This window comes from Eucyclogobius newberryi, unplaced genomic scaffold (assembly GCF_026437365.1).
Source record: "Eucyclogobius newberryi isolate DKJ021-1_F unplaced genomic scaffold, fEucNew1.0.hap1 SCAF_13, whole genome shotgun sequence".
Lineage (NCBI taxonomy): Eukaryota > Metazoa > Chordata > Actinopteri > Gobiiformes > Gobiidae > Eucyclogobius > Eucyclogobius newberryi.
Window position 1 is genome coordinate 28,852,859 of NW_027315757.1, and position 17,195 is coordinate 28,870,053.

At 39.0% G+C, this 17,195-nt stretch overlaps 4 protein-coding genes across 6 annotated transcripts; 1 reads left to right on the forward strand and 3 right to left on the reverse strand.

Annotated features, from left to right (window-relative positions):
- Positions 1-102: 102 nt before the first annotated feature.
- On the reverse strand, positions 103-7,494 carry LOC140358454 (arf-GAP with dual PH domain-containing protein 1-like). Its single transcript, XM_072443298.1, has 11 exons — positions 7,336-7,494; positions 6,207-6,337; positions 5,984-6,075; positions 5,683-5,765; positions 2,786-2,898; positions 2,544-2,690; positions 2,328-2,411; positions 2,113-2,175; positions 1,284-1,355; positions 973-1,201; positions 103-906 (listed from the first exon to the last, which is right to left on the reverse strand). The coding sequence occupies exons 1-11, from the start codon at positions 7,424-7,426 to the stop codon at positions 878-880; spliced, it is 1,134 nt and encodes a 377-aa protein (XP_072299399.1). The 5' UTR covers positions 7,427-7,494; the 3' UTR covers positions 103-877.
- Positions 7,495-8,442: 948 nt separating this feature from the next.
- On the reverse strand, positions 8,443-10,376 carry LOC140358455 (RNA-binding protein with serine-rich domain 1-like). 2 transcript variants are annotated; one of them, XM_072443300.1, is made up of 7 exons: positions 10,316-10,376; positions 9,822-9,962; positions 9,582-9,749; positions 9,390-9,495; positions 9,158-9,311; positions 8,946-9,087; positions 8,443-8,878 (listed from the first exon to the last, which is right to left on the reverse strand). In XM_072443300.1, coding segments are annotated over exons 1-7 (819 nt in total). In that variant the 5' UTR covers positions 10,318-10,376; the 3' UTR covers positions 8,443-8,772. The 2 variants fall into 2 exon arrangements, with proteins under 2 accessions (XP_072299401.1, XP_072299400.1); XM_072443299.1 differs by having other exon boundaries at positions 9,582-9,755; positions 10,316-10,374.
- On the forward strand, positions 10,344-12,822 carry LOC140358452 (uncharacterized). 2 transcript variants are annotated; one of them, XM_072443295.1, is made up of 4 exons: positions 10,344-10,460; positions 10,772-11,401; positions 11,544-11,654; positions 11,740-12,822. In XM_072443295.1, exons 1-4 carry the CDS (start codon positions 10,380-10,382, stop codon positions 12,649-12,651), a joined length of 1,734 nt encoding a protein of 577 aa, XP_072299396.1. In that variant the 5' UTR covers positions 10,344-10,379; the 3' UTR covers positions 12,652-12,822. The 2 variants fall into 2 exon arrangements, with proteins under 2 accessions (XP_072299396.1, XP_072299397.1); XM_072443296.1 differs by having other exon boundaries at positions 10,386-10,550.
- A 407-nt stretch (positions 12,823-13,229) lies between these two features.
- LOC140358453 (cytochrome P450 2K1-like) lies at positions 13,230-15,645 on the reverse strand. The gene is made up of 9 exons (XM_072443297.1): positions 15,372-15,645; positions 15,132-15,294; positions 14,864-15,013; positions 14,628-14,788; positions 14,279-14,458; positions 14,059-14,200; positions 13,760-13,944; positions 13,547-13,688; positions 13,230-13,473 (listed from the first exon to the last, which is right to left on the reverse strand). The coding sequence occupies exons 1-9, from the start codon at positions 15,564-15,566 to the stop codon at positions 13,289-13,291; spliced, it is 1,503 nt and encodes a 500-aa protein (XP_072299398.1). The 5' UTR covers positions 15,567-15,645; the 3' UTR covers positions 13,230-13,288.
- Between the last annotated feature and the right edge of the window lie 1,550 nt (positions 15,646-17,195).

Here is a 17,195-nt window from a genome sequence, read left to right on the forward strand (position 1 = left end):
ATATCGTACGTATGTATTTTAATGGTGTAGCTATAATAATGACTTGCAAGGTTACATATATTACTGAAATGCAGACCTAGTTTGAATATTCAGAATATTCAGTGTTCAATCAAAAAAAAAGCATCAGTGTTTAGGCCTGTCACGATAATCACTTCATCAACTTATTCAATATATGAGACAGAACAATATATTCTGGGACTCAATATTTATTGTGCACATTTTCTTTCTGTCACTAGTGGGAAGGATTTGTATTTATTTTATATGTTTTCTATATTATATGTTGTTTCTGTCCATAGGTAGTTTAATTCTGCTATTTATTTGTTGCAGCTCATCATTTTCAAAAATATTGTACATTTAAAATAGGGTTTTCTGGTTATTGTGTCAAAGGCATAAACTATATTGTGCTTTCAAGGTTGTTATTGTGACAGGCCTATGTGTAAAGTCTGTCAGATTCATATTGTAATTATTATTTATTTTTTATTTATTGTAACTCAGAATTATATGTTGAAAATGTGTCTTTTATTTTATATACAACATTGTTTGATAATTTTGTGATCTATTGAAAGATATTACATCTATAAAATACTGTTGGATTCTGCTTGTACACTTAGTTTGCAAAAAAAGTTAAATAAATACTTGAAACTGCACAAATCCAGTAAATGACAAAGCAGCAAATATTTTGATTCTTTTTTACACTACATTACCTTAAAACACTGTGAACCTGGTCTTCAAAAATGTCTTCTAACAATAAATAATGGCATTATAAAGAATATTGTATGTCACTTTGGTGATTTGAAACATTTGAAACAGCAACTTTTCTTTACACTTTGCTCTTGCAGCCTTTGCGCTCTACACGTGAAGTCTGTCAAACTGATAGTCATGGCTTGTGTTTAAAATTGGCCTCCACTGCAAAAAGAAAACATTAGCATCCACGTCACCCAAAAGTTATTGTATCTGACTCATGTTCTCTACCTGCGTACTCGTGAGGCTGCATTGGTCTGTCCATAACCATCTGAATAGCATCCATCCAGTCTTTTTTGTCTTTCTTGGTCTCACATACCAAAAGAAACATCCTCTCTGGAGTCACTATGGTGATGCCAAACTGCCAGTGGTTGCCTTGGACGCCTAGTGGGAGGTCCGGGATCAAGGTGTAGTTGTTGTCTTTGCTGCCTATGAACACCTCACCTCTGGCATAGGCGTCCTACATATGGAAACTGCAGGTTAGGGGGACATCTATTGGTGAAAGTACGCACTTACAACCTTTATTTGCATGGATTTCTCACCAGCGGATCTTTGAAGTACATAAGCCTCCTGTCGTCCATTGTAAACCATCTTTTCTTAAAACCTTCTGTGTGCTGTAAAGATTACATTTGTCATGCAATACTAAAAATGTATTCTAATTAGATACAGCGGAAAATAACAAAGTGAAGTAAAAGTACAGCACTCAAGACAATGCACTACAGACAAAACTCTTCTGGTCAGTTTGCTCTCTCAACACATAGACTTTCACATGGAAACAATTGCATTGTCCAATATGCTCCCACATTTTTTTAATCTACTCTTTGTTTATGGGACATTGTAACTTCAAAGGCTGTTTTCTTTTTTTCTTTTTCTCCCATTGAGGATCACCACTTAAAGTACCTGATACACATACCAAACTTTCCAAACTTGTACTTAACCAGATTTTTCTAAAGGATTTGTTGATATCTCATTCTAAGCCTGACTAATTCAAGTTTTAAATTGTAGGCCAATTTTCACTCATATCTAGTTTACTCAAAAACTAAATAAGATATCCATGAAATGGCGAAGGCGTTTATTGTCCAAGCATGTTAATGGAGACATAGGCTCCAAGAATAGGTTATATAGAAATCAGCACAATTCTCTTCCAAGATCACAATTCGATGGTTTAATAGTTCTCAAAATCTGTGTTAATTCCTTTAGCATTTTTATTTTTATTTTTTTTCAGGATGAGTACATATTTATTTCAAATAACATTTTAAATGTGCTACGTTTACTTTTACTTGAGTATTTTGTTTGTATTTTTACTTATGTAACAAAATGTAGAATTTCTTCCACCACTGACTAGATAAAAATAGCAAAAATATGCATTACCTTTGGGCCTGTTTTCTCCATGTATCCCTCCTTTGTAAAGTTCCTGGTTAGTTTTGGCAAGAGCTGGGCAAAGAGCAAAGACAATCATCAAACCATACAACGGTATTTCAGCATGAGTTAGACACCAAGGTGGTTAGCCACTTCTATTAACCACACGTAGTATATTTAGGGATTGTAGGTGTTGCTCCACTACGTGTGTGAGTGCATGTACTCACATCAGAAATAGAGGCAACCGGAAAAGCCCCCTGAAGGTAATGAAACCTGGCAGCTCTGATAGCATTGAACCAGTCAACCATTTCCTAAACAGTGGAGGTTCAGAGATATTAGTGCCATAATATGACTATTACAAATACAGTAGATCTATTATATTCAATTATGATGACGTTTCTTGCTGTTATAGGAATTGTCCACTAGAGGGCCATAAGACTGACCTTGCCATCTTCATGATATACAAATATATTTCTGGTGCTGTTGTCCTTTAAATAGGTGATCTGTAAGCCATGTGCAGTGCCAATTTTTGCAGGTTGAAAACAGGAATTCACATTATCAAACTTGATTATGGCTTTGGGCTCTCTGGCCTGACAAAGAGAAACAAAGTAAAGAAAAATACCTCAGATGGCAAACAAAATAATAACAATAATAATTAATAAATAATAAGATTTATAATAATAACATCATTTTTGTTGAAGTACTTCAGAACCCCCTCTCGTTCAGACAAAATGAACTTTCGACTGAGGTATTGGCCGTTGTCTCTGCCACGTTTCCATAAAAAACCTTCTCTGTAACCTGAGAAAAGAAAAATATGAAAAAATGGACATACAGACCGTTACTCGGTAACAAACAAATGACTATTAAGTTACAAACTCTCTCTGCGCCTATTGTGCATAAGTTTTAATTTGTGTCACTACAGTGTTATAACTATATTGTTAGAATGACTTAACTTTCTTCATTCCAGGGGTATGAAGCTGTTATTTTATCCTGTTCCAGTCTGTCTACACTGACTCTAAATCAGGCATGTCCGAACTATGGCCAGGGAGTTAAATGTGCCCCCCAGACCGTGTTTTCCAGGAGAATTTGCACAAAGGCCAAAATGAATGGGGGGGTCTGTTGATGATCTGCTCGTCATCAATATGCTCAAAGTTTGGACACCCCTGCTCTAAACAGACAATAGGTCTGCTCATGTGTGCCTTTATTATTGTATAATTTCACATGGAAGATGTGACACCAATGACACTTCATGTACTGTTTGTTAGCCGCTGAAATCCACTGCAAGTATTCACAGTAGTAGTAGTTGTAGTAGTGAGTTTGTGCACTAACAGTACAGGTGACATAAATAATTCAGCTCTGTGACTGACTGCTTCCTCTTTGGTCTACAACCATATACAGCCATCTAACTCACTAACTCTCTCTCTATTGGCTGGAAAATATGAGGTTTGTTCCTGACTCTAAAAACTCTGTCCATATTGGGATATTTCCCACACAACTAAACATATTTTTATAAATAATGTTTCGTAGTTATTTTGAGGCTGAGCATAGAAATAGTTGATTGAAGCGAGAGGCCAACTTTTGTCTGCTCAAAGGTTTAGGCAATGTCTGGTTGTTGTAAAACAATGATTTCATCAGTTCTGTGGTACAATGCTTTCTTCGGCCCTCAATGACAAAAAGGTGGGAGGGCTGAAACATCCGCAACAACACATATTCATTCTAAGAACAGGAAGTTGTCTCTCAAGACTTTCGATAAAAGAGATAACTCTTGTTCGGCACCTATAGGACTACTCAATATGGTCCTGCAAAAATACTGACTCCAATTCCAATCCAGCCTAAATTTTGAGATAACCATTGAATTGATTTAAACAAAAGAGTTTTTTTTTTTTTGTGTGAGACAGACACACAAAGCCACATTGTGCAAAAGCTAGACTCTTATTGACAAGGACAAAAGCCCAAAAGCAGTCATGTAAAATCCACAGAAATACCACATACACAGTCATAATGCTGTCTTCAGCAATGGTAATGGTGTCATAACAACAGATATTGGTTCATTTTACTGAACCTATTTCAACTTCAAAAGTGAGTCATTTCAGAAGGAAGTCTACAATAGCAACACATTCCGTAGAAGAGAAAAGAGAATACAGTAAATACAGAGTATTTGAATACCCTGCGATTTTGCAAGTTCACCCACATAGAAATTATGGAGGGGTCTGAAATTTTCATTGTAGGTGTATTTCCACTGTGAGAGACAGAATCTCAAAAAGAAACACAAATCTGTAAGTTATTGTGGCAAATAAGTATTTGAACACCTGAGATAAATCAATGTTAATATTTGATACCGAAGCCTTTGCTTACAATTACAGAGGTTTCCTGTAGTTCTTGACCAGGTTTGCATACACTGCAGCAGGGATTTTGACCCACTCCTCCACACTGATCTTCTCTAGATCTGTTAGGTTTTGGGGCTTTTGCTGAGTAATACAAAGTTTCAGCTCCCTCCTTAAATGTTCTATTAGATTTAGGTCAAGAGACTGACTAGGTCACTCCAGAACCTTGATATGCTTCTTATGGAGCCACTCTTTGGTTATCCTGGCTGTGTGCTTTTTAAACCATGACGGTATAGTTCATTACCTATAGTAACCTTTGAAACTGTGGTCCCAGCTCTCTTCAGGCCATTGACCAGCTCCTCCTGTAGTTCTTGGCTGATCCCTCACCTTTATTATCATCGTTGATACCCCACGAGGTGAGCTCTTGCACGGAGCCCCAGTCCATGTCCTTTTTCTAACAATTGCTCCAACAGTTGATTTTTTTTTAGCAAGCTGCTTGCCAATTGCCCATAGCCTTTTCCAGCCTTGTGGATATCTACAATTTTGTCTCTAGTGTCTTTTGACAGCTCTTTGGCCTTGCACATGTAGTAGCTGGAGTCTGATTAGGGGACAGTGTCTTTATGCAGCTAACGAGCTCAAACAGGGGCTACTCATTTAGATTAAAACGTGGAGTAGAGGTGGACTTTTTAAAGACAGATCGGGTCTTTCAGAGCTACAATTCTTACTGATTGGCAGGTGTTCATATAGTGATTTGCAGCAATAATACGCAAATAAAGTATTCAAAAATCATACAATGTGATTTCCGGACATTGTTTTGTCTTCTGTCTCTCCCAAAGGAACTGCCCCTACAAACCAAAATTCCAAATTGGGAGAACTTGCAAAATCGCAGGGTGTTCAAATACTTATTTTACTCACTGTACATCATTATAACTTAAAGTATGGCTTTGTGTAACAGTGTAAATGTATATTAAAGAAAAGATGTGGAGTGCTTTGTGGATGTGCAGGTATATATAAATAAAGATTATAGTCTGTCTGAGAAGGAAAATGAGCGTTTCTGCTCTGCCAAGCCTTCTTTGGTGTGTATGAAACGTTTTGTATCTTATTTGTATTAATTCAATAAGGCATGTTTCAATTAAAACTTTTTAACTGAGATACATGAGTAACAAGTCATTAAAATGATTACATTTGTGAAACATTAAACACATTTCAGGAGTATAACTGTTTTGTTTATGCCATAGTTGTCACAAATGCTTCATACCTGCAGTGTACGGCTCTTGCTTCTCCACATAAATAAATTCTTTCCTTTCATACTTGGCTCGGATCCATTGTTCTCGAAGAAGCCTGGAGAATTAAGAGTTGGTTATGTTACTTACACTTTGAGTGGATAATAAATAGTCTTAGGCCATACTATTGGTGATGTAACAATGTATTCAAAATCAGTCATTGTTTCTACACTTACAAATATTAAAGTTAAAATGTTTGAAATATTTAATCTACATTTAGTCTGTAAACTCCAAGTGAGTCACATCTGTCAATAAAGCACTTATATTAGGGCTTACGTGCAGTCTTTGGGTGACGGCCGACAATAAAAGGCTGGAACTTGCTGTTCATATTTGGCCCTGGCAGCATCATTTCCCACTGAATCCATAAACTGCAACAATAACAGAGGAGTACATACGCTCTATGGCCTTTGTGTAACAATAAAACACTGGTAAAGCATATTGGAATAATATTATTAATTTCTCATTTATGTATGAATATATATTTATCTCTAGGGCCTACCTCTACTTCAGATGGACGCCAGGGGTCAAGCAGCACAGACTTGACCTTACTGATCTGGGCAATGTTTCTGTGGAGACCAGAACAACTTTGACACACAAATATGCCCAGTGTGTATGAGGCCCACACAGGATCTGCAACATAATAATATTTTATTACTAGTATTCATTTCTGCACAAGGACTCCCAGTATAGCAGAATCAGAATCAGAAAAGCTTTATTGCCATTGAACACAGTTCGCAAACATGGGGAACTTGTCTCGGCGTTAAGGTCTAACATAAAACCTACCTATAAAAACAACATTATGAATAATAAAATAATAGCAACGTCTATTGGGTCAAATATGGCACAAATAATTTGTGATGAGGGAGCTGATGGTGAGCCCCCACTTGAGGTCCTGGGTGATGGTGGTGCTGAGGAAGCAGAAGGATTCCATGGTGGTGATGGGGGAGTCTGTCATAGTGAGGGGCGACTGTGACTATCCTGAAGTCCACGATCATCTCCACGGTCTTCTGGGCATTGAGCTCCAGGTTGTTACTGCTGCACCAGGACACCAGCCGGTCCACCTCCCTCCTGTAGACAGACTCATTACCGGCCAAGATGAGCGCGATGAGTGGTGTCGCCCACAAACTTGATCAGTTTTACAGCAGTTTGTGTACGGAGAAGAGCAGAGGTGTCCAGAGTTATATGCAAAATGCATACTTTGTATCTTTGTAACACTCTCAGTCACCAGCCCTGTGCGCTGCCTCCTTCTGGATAAAAAAAACATTGAAACGTGTGGTTTCCTGCTTAATAATCATAACCAAGCAGACATGAAGGATGTGCATCTGTGCTGTGGAGACAAGGAACGTTATGTAGCCCTGTCTACATTTCTGCCATGTCTATAAACAGTATGTATCAAGATGTAGAGTAAATGTCTATATATGTAGGCACGACACATGTTCAAATGTTCAAAATAAACTACCTGTTAAGATTAAAAACATAATCGGCCCGTTAGACATAGTCTCTTCATGAAATCAAATAGTGTCCTAAAATTATATAAAAAATCTAAAATAAGATAAATAAATCTCAATATTGTGCTTTAGATTTTTTTGACTTCAAGACAGAAGCAAGTAAAACATGAAGGTTGTTACCTGGCGCTCCACAGTCCGCGCAGTGGTCGTTACCAGGTTTCCTTGTGAGTTGTTTCATACGCTGTCTGTTCTGCTCCTGGTCTAAAGCCATAGTTCTGCAAAGAGCCTCAAAATCCTCTCTCTGCGCTTTAAAGAAACACTCGCCTCATGAACTCTCTGCAGGAGCCATTGAAAGTGAGGTTACTGTTGCCGCTGTCACATCTGAAGTGAGACCTCCAGTGGTTGGTCTACGTCATAAGGCGCTAGTACAGCTGGCAGCCCGGTGTAAACGCTCTCTCTTCTTTCTCACACTTATTGTGCTTTATCTCCTATATTTTGTAAATATAGTTAGTATATTTTTTCTATTTTACTGTACGATAGGGACACGCGCTGGAATAGTTTTTTAATTCAACTGTTTTTGACTTTTTTCGGCTGGATTTGAGCGTTTTTCGTTGCGTTCGTTGTGTTGTTGTGACGTGAGCTAGCTCCGAGCTAGCCCACCAGCCCCCCCCCGCGCCCTCCGGCCGCGCTAAAGTACGGCGTGTCGTCGGTACACGTTTATATACACGTTTATATGAAAGAGGAACTTCACGAACGATCGGGACACGCACTGGAATCGCTTTAAATTAACTTGTTTTGACTTTATTCGGCTGGATTGAGTGTTTTCGTCGTGTCGTTGCGATGTGTCTTGGCTCCGGCCCCGCCCCCCGGCCGGCGTCGCAATACTGACCTAACCCAATACTGATGTGCAATTCTGTCGTATGTGCAATTGCTGTTGGAATTCATGTGCAATCTATGTGCTGTCGTGACACATATTCATGTGCAATTACTGTCGGGATCACATGAAATGGTATTTATTTATTTGTCTATGGGAGTTTTTATTTATTTATAGGAGATCTTCTACTGAAAGTGTTTTTCAGACTTCCTATAAGTGATCTGTTCTTCTGGATCTACCTCTGTATCTACCTGCGTTGCACCAATGAAATTTCTTATCTTACTTCTGAGTGTTACTTTTGGCACCAACTTCACTTCTCGCACGCATGAAATGATTCATACAGCTATTACAATTAACTTCTTGTCTGCTAAACTGGAATAAAATGCTTCCCAAAATAGTCCAGGAAACAAAACCAAAGATAATCATTTTATTTTGAAAAGGCTTAAAAAGAATCAGAAATGTATAAAACAAACATGTATTAATGTGAAACCTGCAACAGGAAAAATACTCTCAAACACTTATTTGCAATTAGTATTTCCCCATATTGTGTTCGGTAAAAGACCAAATATCTCAAAACTAACAAAGACAAAGCCTTTGAAGACTCAAAATTTAAAAGAATACATTTTTTTTAATTTAAAAGCAAAACATATTCACTGTCTTCAGAGGACTATTATCCCTGGATGTATCTGAAACACACAGTAGTCGAGAGAGAACATATCTCAGCTTTGCATCTGAGACTATGTCTATCTGGAGGAGTTGGAGCTTGAGCGAGAGCGATGACGCCTGCGTCCTGCAGACCTGGAGCGTGAGCGGCGTCTGATTGGGGAGCGCCTCCTTGGAGAGCGGGATCTTTAACAATATAGACAGAAGTCAGGACAAAGAGGCTCAGACAAGGGTTTGTAAGCTAAAAACCTACCGCCTCCTCATGCGCGGTGGGCTGCGGCGCCACATGGGGGGTGGTGGGGGCATTCTTCGCTGTGGAGAAAATCTCCGAGGTGGAGGTCGGAAACGTTGAGGCAGTACTGCTGCAGCAGTAATTTCTTGTCCATCAATTTGGCCTGTACAAATAATTAAAATTAGAAGAGCTTTAATAGTACTGGCCATCTGTTTCACTAGGTTTTAGTTTACCTCCATCCATATGTTTGAGTGCTTTCTGGGCCTCTTCTGAGGTTTCAAACTCTATATAGGCAGAGCCCTTGCTAATGTGAGGATGACTTCTGTCCATCTGCAAGTCCACCATTTTGATTTTCCCGTAAGTTGAAAAGATCTCCCCTATGTGTTCCTGTGTCAAAAGAACATTTGTCATTTTCTATGTCAACAACAAACATTACCTCTCTAAAATTGAGTTATCTTATCTGACCTTTGTAACATTTCTTGTCAGTCGACCTATATGAACCTTAGTTGGTTTTGGGGTTGGGCTCCTTTTTCGCCTTTCTTTCTCATCCGTTTTCTTCTGTGTTTTTGATCTGTTGAAATAAATAAATCCAATTAGTAAATCCAAAACCAACACCTTCTATTGAGAGTAAAGTTTAGAATTGGGGAAAATACTAACGTTGAACGAGACCTGCGCCGGTTGTCATGGCGTCTTCGGCCTGGACTGGGTGATCCAGATGAGCTTGAGGAAGAACGAGAGCTTGAGGAACCCGAGTGACTGGACCCTGATGAGCTGGACCCACTGGAGGAGCCGGAGCTGGAACCAGAGCTGCTGCTTGAAGATGAGCTGGACCTAAAAATATTGGATTACTGTTCAGAAGTAACAAACAATCTGTTAAGGCTGAGCCCGAGATCAAACCTGCTGCTGCTTCCAGTAGAAGCACTGCGACGTTTCCTCACTTTATCTCGTCCTCGTTCCTTTTCGTCAGCCTTTATTGTCTTTTCTTTACCCCGCTCCTTAGTTTTTTCTTCCTCCTTACGTTTTGTCGGTGATGGGGCCCTAGAATGAAACAACGCCGTTTAACAATATACAATATTTGGACTCCCATTACATGCATTGTGTCCAACATTATTTATATGACTGTGTCAGTGTACATTGGGAACAACAAAAAGGGAGAAAAAAATGCAGTGTCACTCAAGTTTTATCAGCAAAGAACCAGACTTAAAACACGAGAAACACATTGTGAATCACTCAGGCTTCTTTCAGCGCGCACTCATACATAGCAACGTCTCGACGGATTATCGGTGAGTTATGTTTTCTGTGCAACGCTTTAATAATATAACGCAAAATAAACGTTATAGTTACGGCAAAACAGACTCTATCGCTAACTATTTGTATTTTTTACCACTTACATATTGTTCTTTCTCCGATGAAGGGTTTTTCAACAAACGCTTGTGGCCACGGCGTCGCTTGGTGATGACGACAAACAGGAAGTTGCGTAGGCAAGAGCGCCACATACAACATCAACAAATTTGGTTTCTTTATTTTACTGCCTGGGTAAATTTGGGTTGTTTGTTGTTTTATCATTATATTCAAGCTATTTTAACGGAATAAAACCACACGTAAGCCTGATAAACGCGTTTTGTGGTGAGAGTCTCTCTTGATATCGACCATTGGTTAGCGTTATCGTTAGCTATGTTTAATTTGATCTTGTTATAACGCAAGCAACTTAAAATCATTGCATGGCACACGTGTACTGTTAATACTGATCATTGAATACATTAGAAATAACCTGAAATATGGAAGATAACGTTAAATATGGTATTTGCGTCATTTTTCTATTAATTCAAAATCTCATTGTTCAATAGGAAACCATGGGTCGGCTTGATGAGGCTGCCAAACTAAAAGTTGTGGAACTCCGAAAGGCTGGACTGAGTTTCCGTAAAATTAAAGCTGAACTTGAGCTGGAGAACATCAAGGTGTCTGCACAGGCTATTTACTTGTTCTTGAGGGAATTTCAGGGAAGACCTCCAGGACGTGCTCGCCCTTTGGAGATCGGGGGAACATCAGCAGCCTCTCAGCTGCAAGCACGATTCAAGAGCGCTCAAGAGAAATGGAATGGCCTTCATCTTCAAAATCTAATACGGATTTCCTCTCAACAGCAGCAGCGTTCTGATTTCATGACTAAATCTCCAAATCCAAGTTGCACAAACCCCCCAGGGTCCTCGGGGGAATGTAGTAGTAGAAGTAGTAGTAGTAGCAGCAGCCAAGGGCTGGGACATAGAGAAGAAAATGACATTCAGATTGTCAGTGTCACTTCTCTTGCACAGACCAACCAAAGTATAGTTCAGGCCCCTGCAACAAGTATAGCATCATGTTCCACAGGAGCAATTACTGCAGCACTAGCAAGAAGAAGAGTAAGTCCTTCCCCTACTACAAACTCAATGTTGGCTGCACGAAAAAGGATTTTGGACAAAGCTCTATCACACAGAATAAAGGTACTTTCCTCATTTGTATAATACCAATATAATCTTTAATATACATCATGTAATCCATGTTTATTACATAATGTGTTTCATGTATGTTCATTAACATGGACTGGCCCGACCAGATAAATATGAATTAAATGTATCTTTTCAGTCTTTCCAGCAGATGGCATCACTGTTAAGAAGAGATCAAACTAGTGAGCAGGGAGCTGGTTTGAGAAATCCTGTCCAACATCCATCTAACACCTACAGTACGAATGAAAGGGTGAGCGACGTAGCAATACTCAAACACCACTCTTAGAACAAAGACCTATTGTTTACTTGACATAATGCATGTGTATGTTTTTCAGGCTGCTATGAAAAATGCACCAGAAGGATTAGGAGGAACTTCCGCTCTGTGTTACTCAGTTCAAAGACCTAATGTGTCAGTGTGCACATCTCAGCCTCCTCCTCCTCGTGTTGGCATTCGTCTTCCAAGTCAACCTGTGGCAAGCTTAGGACCTGGGATCACAAATATACAACTGCCCACCCCGCCTATCAGTCATTTGGCTAGCCACAATGAGAGGAACTCTAGCTCACAACAAACTATTCAGGAGTCAAGAATGCGAGCTACGCTGCAGGACCAAATTCAGACCTTAAGCTCTGAAGTGCACAGCCTGGGAGTTGCGGTAAAGATGTTGGTTGAGCAGCAGGGTCGTTTGGAGCGGGAACAGGGGCAGCAGACAAGCATTCAAAAGCAAATCCTCAGTGCTCTTCAAACTATGTCCTCCAAAATGGGATGCTGTAGCACAGTCCAACAGCAGCAGAAAACTCACTCACCCGCTGTTCCAAAATCTACCTCTTTTAACCAAGACTCTTTTACATGTAGCCAGGGCACATATGTACAGTGCAGCCAGTCACAACCAAACTTCAACTCCATCGATGCTTTGGAAACAGTTGAGCCCTTCAAACTTCCTGAACTTAGTCCCACCAGCATGAATGGTTTTGCAACATGTAGCAGCGCCGAGAGCCTTCCACTCATCCCTTCACCACTGTACCAGCAGCAAAACACTCAAACCCACATGTCAGGATTCACACAAAACTATGTGTCCGCTTACAATCAGGCAAATAATCAGACATTTGCGGAGAATAAACTGGCAAATTTTTCAAACAGCTGTGCAGTAAGAAGCTTTCAGGACTGTAATATTTCCACTGAAGTGGTTTTGTCCATGAATGATTCTGTGCAGGATCAGGTGAATAGTATAAAAGTAGAAGGCCCTTAACAAATCCTTGTCCAAGACAAAGTCCAATGAAAGTTTTAGAGAAAGTTTTAATAACTGTAGCAACTGTTAAATGTTGATATAATACTTATTTATTTTCATTATAGATCTTATTGTAATGGTGTGAATACTACATGACTGTAATTTTACTATTTAAAAATGTGTGCATCATAATATGGGTTTTGTACTTTTTTGTATTAGGCTACACAATATGGCAATACAAAGTATATAGTATAGTAGCATATTTCTGAATGCAAGATGATCAATAAGTATAATATGTTTTAGCATTTATTAATTTGTTGAACATATATACCGGCATACGTAAGTGGCATATGCTTTACAGAACAAGAAAATATGAATGAAAATCAAAATACAAACAAACACTTAATGAGTTTAGAGTGCAGATTAAGTCCTTTCATCAGTTATTTTGATAGTTAGACTCGAACATTGTCAGACCATCTAATCTTCACAAAGACTGTTCCAGATTTTAGCTGCATAAAACACACTGATTTGTCTTTGATTAAAGTGCAGAACTTTTATTAATCAGGTTAAAGATATGACTTTGGTATTTCCTAAGTCAAGAATAGAAGCAATAGCAATATATTGTTTGTGGTCATTGAACTTTTTCATTGTGTTGTTATTAGCGAATAGTTGCACACAGCTCATGAGGTGATGGGGTGAGGGTGAAGCCCACAGTTGGAGTCAACAGTAAGTCCTCCTCTCTAACTCCAGGAGCAGGGGTGTAGTGAAAGCGCTGGAGAAGGGTCGTGAGGATGAGGAACAACTCCATCTTGGCCAATCCCTCTCCCAGACATGCTCTACGACCTGCAAAATCATTCCAGGTATTAGTTTATGACGGTCGGAATTTGCCACCCAAAATAATTATTACGTTACCTACCTGCGGAAAAGGGCATGAAGGCATCTTTCTTGAAGAATTTACCATCTTTGTCCAGGAAATGAGAAGGGTTGAAAGTGTGAGGGCTTTCCCATTCATTCTCATCATACAGCACAGAAGTCAGGAGGGGAATTACAGTTGTATCCTAGGAAGATTGATTTTGTCAAGTTAGCAAGTTTTTGCCATTTTTGATCATCATCATCACAGATAACACACTTTTTTAATGAAGTAGCCTTGAAAGGTGACATCTCTGCTGGTTTTGTGCAAAATGGACATAGGTACAATGTTGGCAAGTCTCTGTGTCTCATGTATGACCGCATCAGTGTACGGTAGGTTTTTCCGGTCTTCTACACAGATTTGGCGACTTCCTACTTCCCTGTTGAGCTCCTGGTGGACCTGATCTGGGAACACATGATAATCATAACTATGGTTTCAAGGTGGACCATGCAACTTTTCTGGTGGAGGATCCACTTTGTCCACTTTCTCCTTTCCTCCTCAAAGAGCAAGGTTCTTACCTTGAATGTGTGGATATTTAGCCATAAATAGTAATCCCCATCTGATTGTAGCTGCAGTGGTGTCTGTGCCAGCTGAAAACAAGTTGGTTACGGAGAATATCAGATTTTTCTCCTGGTACTGAGTCTTCCTGTTGTTTAAATTCTAATATTGAAATAAAAAAGTTACAGTAAAAAGTGAATAAAAGCAGTATAAATTGTCCAATAAGCATCCAGGCTCTACCTCCTCTTTTCTCTTTCGCATCAGAAAACAGTCAATAAAACCACGACATATCTCAGGGTTTAACGTCTCTTTCAAACCAGTGACCAAGTTATGAACATCATTGATAGTTTCAGCAGAATTTCTCAAAATCTGCCTCCTGTTGTTTATCCAGTAGCACAACCTGGGCCACATGTTGTACAGCTGAAATGCAAAAAAAAAAGAAAATCCTATATAAAATATTATATACCAACCAGACACAAAATCATACATAATATAATAAGTGGTAGAGCTGGACAGACTAATTGACACAACCAAAGAAAGAAACAGGTCCCAAAGTTATGTCTGATTAGTTGATTGAGAATGAACTTACCTGGATTGATGCAGAACCTGAAAGACGAATGTTCTCATTGGCTCTCGCCACCATGTTTTTGAATATTGGATCGTCATATTCAAACCTGCTTCCGTACACAATTGCTGAGATTATGTTAGATGTGGCATGGTTTACAGGTTGTGATGTGTCAAATGGATTTCCTGCATAGATTACATTTGTAGCTTGTGTTCATCATACAGAGGTTATCATTATGCAGTAGAAATAAGTCTCAATACCTTTGTGCTTTTCAAATTCTTGAACTAAATACTGGCACTCCTCAATTATTTTATCCTCTGCCAGTCGTTTGCCCATCCCAAAGTCTCTCAAAGTGGAGAGTGCAAACCTTCTCATCTCCTGCCATGTTTCCCCATTGGAAAAAATAATCCCTTAAATATCAGACACATGTTTAATCAATTGAAAGAAGTTGAATACAGATGAATACAAATTGCTTTGTATCGGTGTAATCCCTCATTCCCTTTGTACTTAAGCAATATAAAGTCCTACCATGACCCTGAGCTATATCCTGAAAGATTGGAGGAATGTCTCTTTCACCAAAATCTTCTGCAAATCCAACCAGAGCCTCTTTGACTGTTTTAAATCCAGCCAATACCACAACTTTGTTTGGTCCGAGGTAGAGTGTGAAGATACTCCCATATTTCTTTGACATCTAAGGAGACATCATTTTAATGCAGAATGAAGACTATAACACGATATCTGTAACATAAATGTTAAATGTTAATTTACCTTGTGAAAGGTCACAAAAGGTCTCGTTAGATCAAGCTGCAACAGGTTGCCCAGCAGCGGCCACGGCCTTGGCCCCGGAGGCTCTTTCCTTGATTCCCCAGCTGTGAGGCTGCTGCTTAGTATGTACAGAAGAAGGATGAGAGCTAAAGTCCCCAACAGGACAGTGGGACTAAACAAGTCTATAGAATAATCCATCAGAATAGATACTTTCTGCTGCACTTTGAAAACTAATTCGCACTACCCATGTAAAAGCTTTCCACGCCTATAGTCTGGGGAGTGGAATCCAGTCCCTGCAGGTTTTAAGAGCTAGGCTATATGCTTGTCCTGTAAATGAACACTCTTGTTCTCTCATACGCCTCTCCTATTGTCAATGCTCATAGTGTGAAATAAGAAGTATTCAACTCTGAGTGTGCTTTTCAAGACGGATGAACACAGTCAGAACAGAAAAACAGTTGTAAAACCAGTTAAACAAGTTTGTTTGACAATTAAGCTGAACTGGTATTTTAAATGAAGCGAACGGAAAACAACCGTAGTCAGCGCCTGTAGGCCTTTTTAAAGAGAAAATATATCCTTTTCTTGATTCCAATGTGTCCTTCTGAAAAAAAGAAGGGACGTTTTAAAAAATACCCCCCTGATCTGTTTGTGTCATTGAAGATAAAATTAGCTTTGTCTATAGTTTTCATTATGGCCTCCCTCTGCACTGAAAAATACATTTAAAATCAATGAATGTGTTTTAGCTGTCTGCAACATTTTGAGGACTTTTGTCAACATTCATAAAACATATTTTTTTAATTCTTAATCAGTTAAAAGTTAAATCCAAACTTTGGAACATTTTCCATGGAGATAAAACAGTTTTTGCTCTTCTTTGGAATGTTTGCAGTAACATCTCCATGGAGACAAGTAGGTGGCAGATCCTCCTCCAGAAAAGTTACAAGTCAAGTTTGTGGAGAAACAAGCCTCTGGAATTTTGGCTGAAAGTTTACACTTTTTAAATAAGTTTCCACCCTTATAAGAACATTTTAAAATACAATATAATATTTTGATTGGCATCAGAAAGCCGTTTCCATGACAGCGTGTTGGTTACCTGGTGACGGGAGCGCTGTCTTCTCTGTGTCATGACAATACTAATCTTACAAACGGCGCAGAGTGCACAGTCTTTGCTCGAGACCATGGAAGTAAAATAATAGTAAATATCCATGGATCTATTATGTTATGCATCTATCATATTATATGCTCAAGACACGCACGTATTTAGCCGTTAGCTGCATATGTTTCATGGAGTTCAGAAAATAGCAGATTAGGTTAAACTTGAATAATGCTATGGATATGTTTTACAACTAAGCAAGACAACTGTCCGAACAAACGCATCAATTGTCCCCGAGGCACCCTTCTAATGCACATTAGACCGCGCATTGATTGCATCTGGAAAAGTGTGCAATGAGAGCTGTGCAGCCTCCTGCAATTCAGTTGGTCGTTTTCTGTGTCTAGAATGTGATGATGTCATGGTCTGGGGAGGGAGAAGTCTGGGAGTCCCTGCTTAGACTGCTGCCCCCACAACCCGGCTCCGGTTAAGTAGAAAAAGATGGATGGATGGAATGTCATATATAATTGATTCATAATTGTGCATTTAAAATGTATCAGAGCAAAGCCTGCAGTCAGTTTCCTCTTGTTCCCCCCACTACATAGAATATTTAAAATGCAAAGTTATCCAAAAAATAAATTCATTATTATATTTAATTATTTAATCACATTTTGAGATTTATTAAAAAGTAATTGTACCTTTTCTCTCATGTCTTATTATTCATGTGAAGCAATTTCAGGAAA

What these genes read in the sequence shown, in the direction of transcription:
- LOC140358452 (XM_072443295.1), top strand. Translation starts at nt 10,380, where the DNA reads ATGACGACAAACAGGAAGTTGCGTAGGCAAGAGCGCCACATACAACAT. An exon ending in TTCTTTATTTTACTGCCTGG is followed by an intron (nt 10,461 to 10,771) that starts GTAAATTTGGGT and finishes ATTGTTCAATAG; the next exon opens with GAAACCATGGGTCGGCTTGA. An exon ending in CTCTATCACACAGAATAAAG is followed by an intron (nt 11,402 to 11,543) that starts GTACTTTCCTCA and finishes GTATCTTTTCAG; the next exon opens with TCTTTCCAGCAGATGGCATC.
- LOC140358454 (XM_072443298.1), bottom strand. Translation starts at nt 7,426, where the DNA reads ATGGCTTTAGACCAGGAGCAGAACAGACAGCGTATGAAACAACTCACA. An exon ending in CGCGGACTGTGGAGCGCCAG is followed by an intron (nt 6,338 to 7,335) that starts GTAACAACCTTC and finishes ATTATGTTGCAG; the next exon opens with ATCCTGTGTGGGCCTCATAC. An exon ending in TGTACTTCAAAGATCCGCTG is followed by an intron (nt 1,202 to 1,283) that starts GTGAGAAATCCA and finishes TTCCATATGTAG; the next exon opens with GACGCCTATGCCAGAGGTGA.
- LOC140358453 (XM_072443297.1), bottom strand. Translation starts at nt 15,566, where the DNA reads ATGGATTATTCTATAGACTTGTTTAGTCCCACTGTCCTGTTGGGGACT. An exon ending in AGAATTTGAAAAGCACAAAG is followed by an intron (nt 14,789 to 14,863) that starts GTATTGAGACTT and finishes TAATCTATGCAG; the next exon opens with GAAATCCATTTGACACATCA. An exon ending in CTTCATGCCCTTTTCCGCAG is followed by an intron (nt 13,474 to 13,546) that starts GTAGGTAACGTA and finishes ATGATTTTGCAG; the next exon opens with GTCGTAGAGCATGTCTGGGA.
- LOC140358455 (XM_072443299.1), bottom strand. An exon ending in CGGCGCAGGTCTCGTTCAAC is followed by an intron (nt 9,496 to 9,581) that starts GTTAGTATTTTC and finishes TTATTTCAACAG; the next exon opens with ATCAAAAACACAGAAGAAAA. An exon ending in ACTCAAACATATGGATGGAG is followed by an intron (nt 9,088 to 9,157) that starts GTAAACTAAAAC and finishes TTATTTGTACAG; the next exon opens with GCCAAATTGATGGACAAGAA.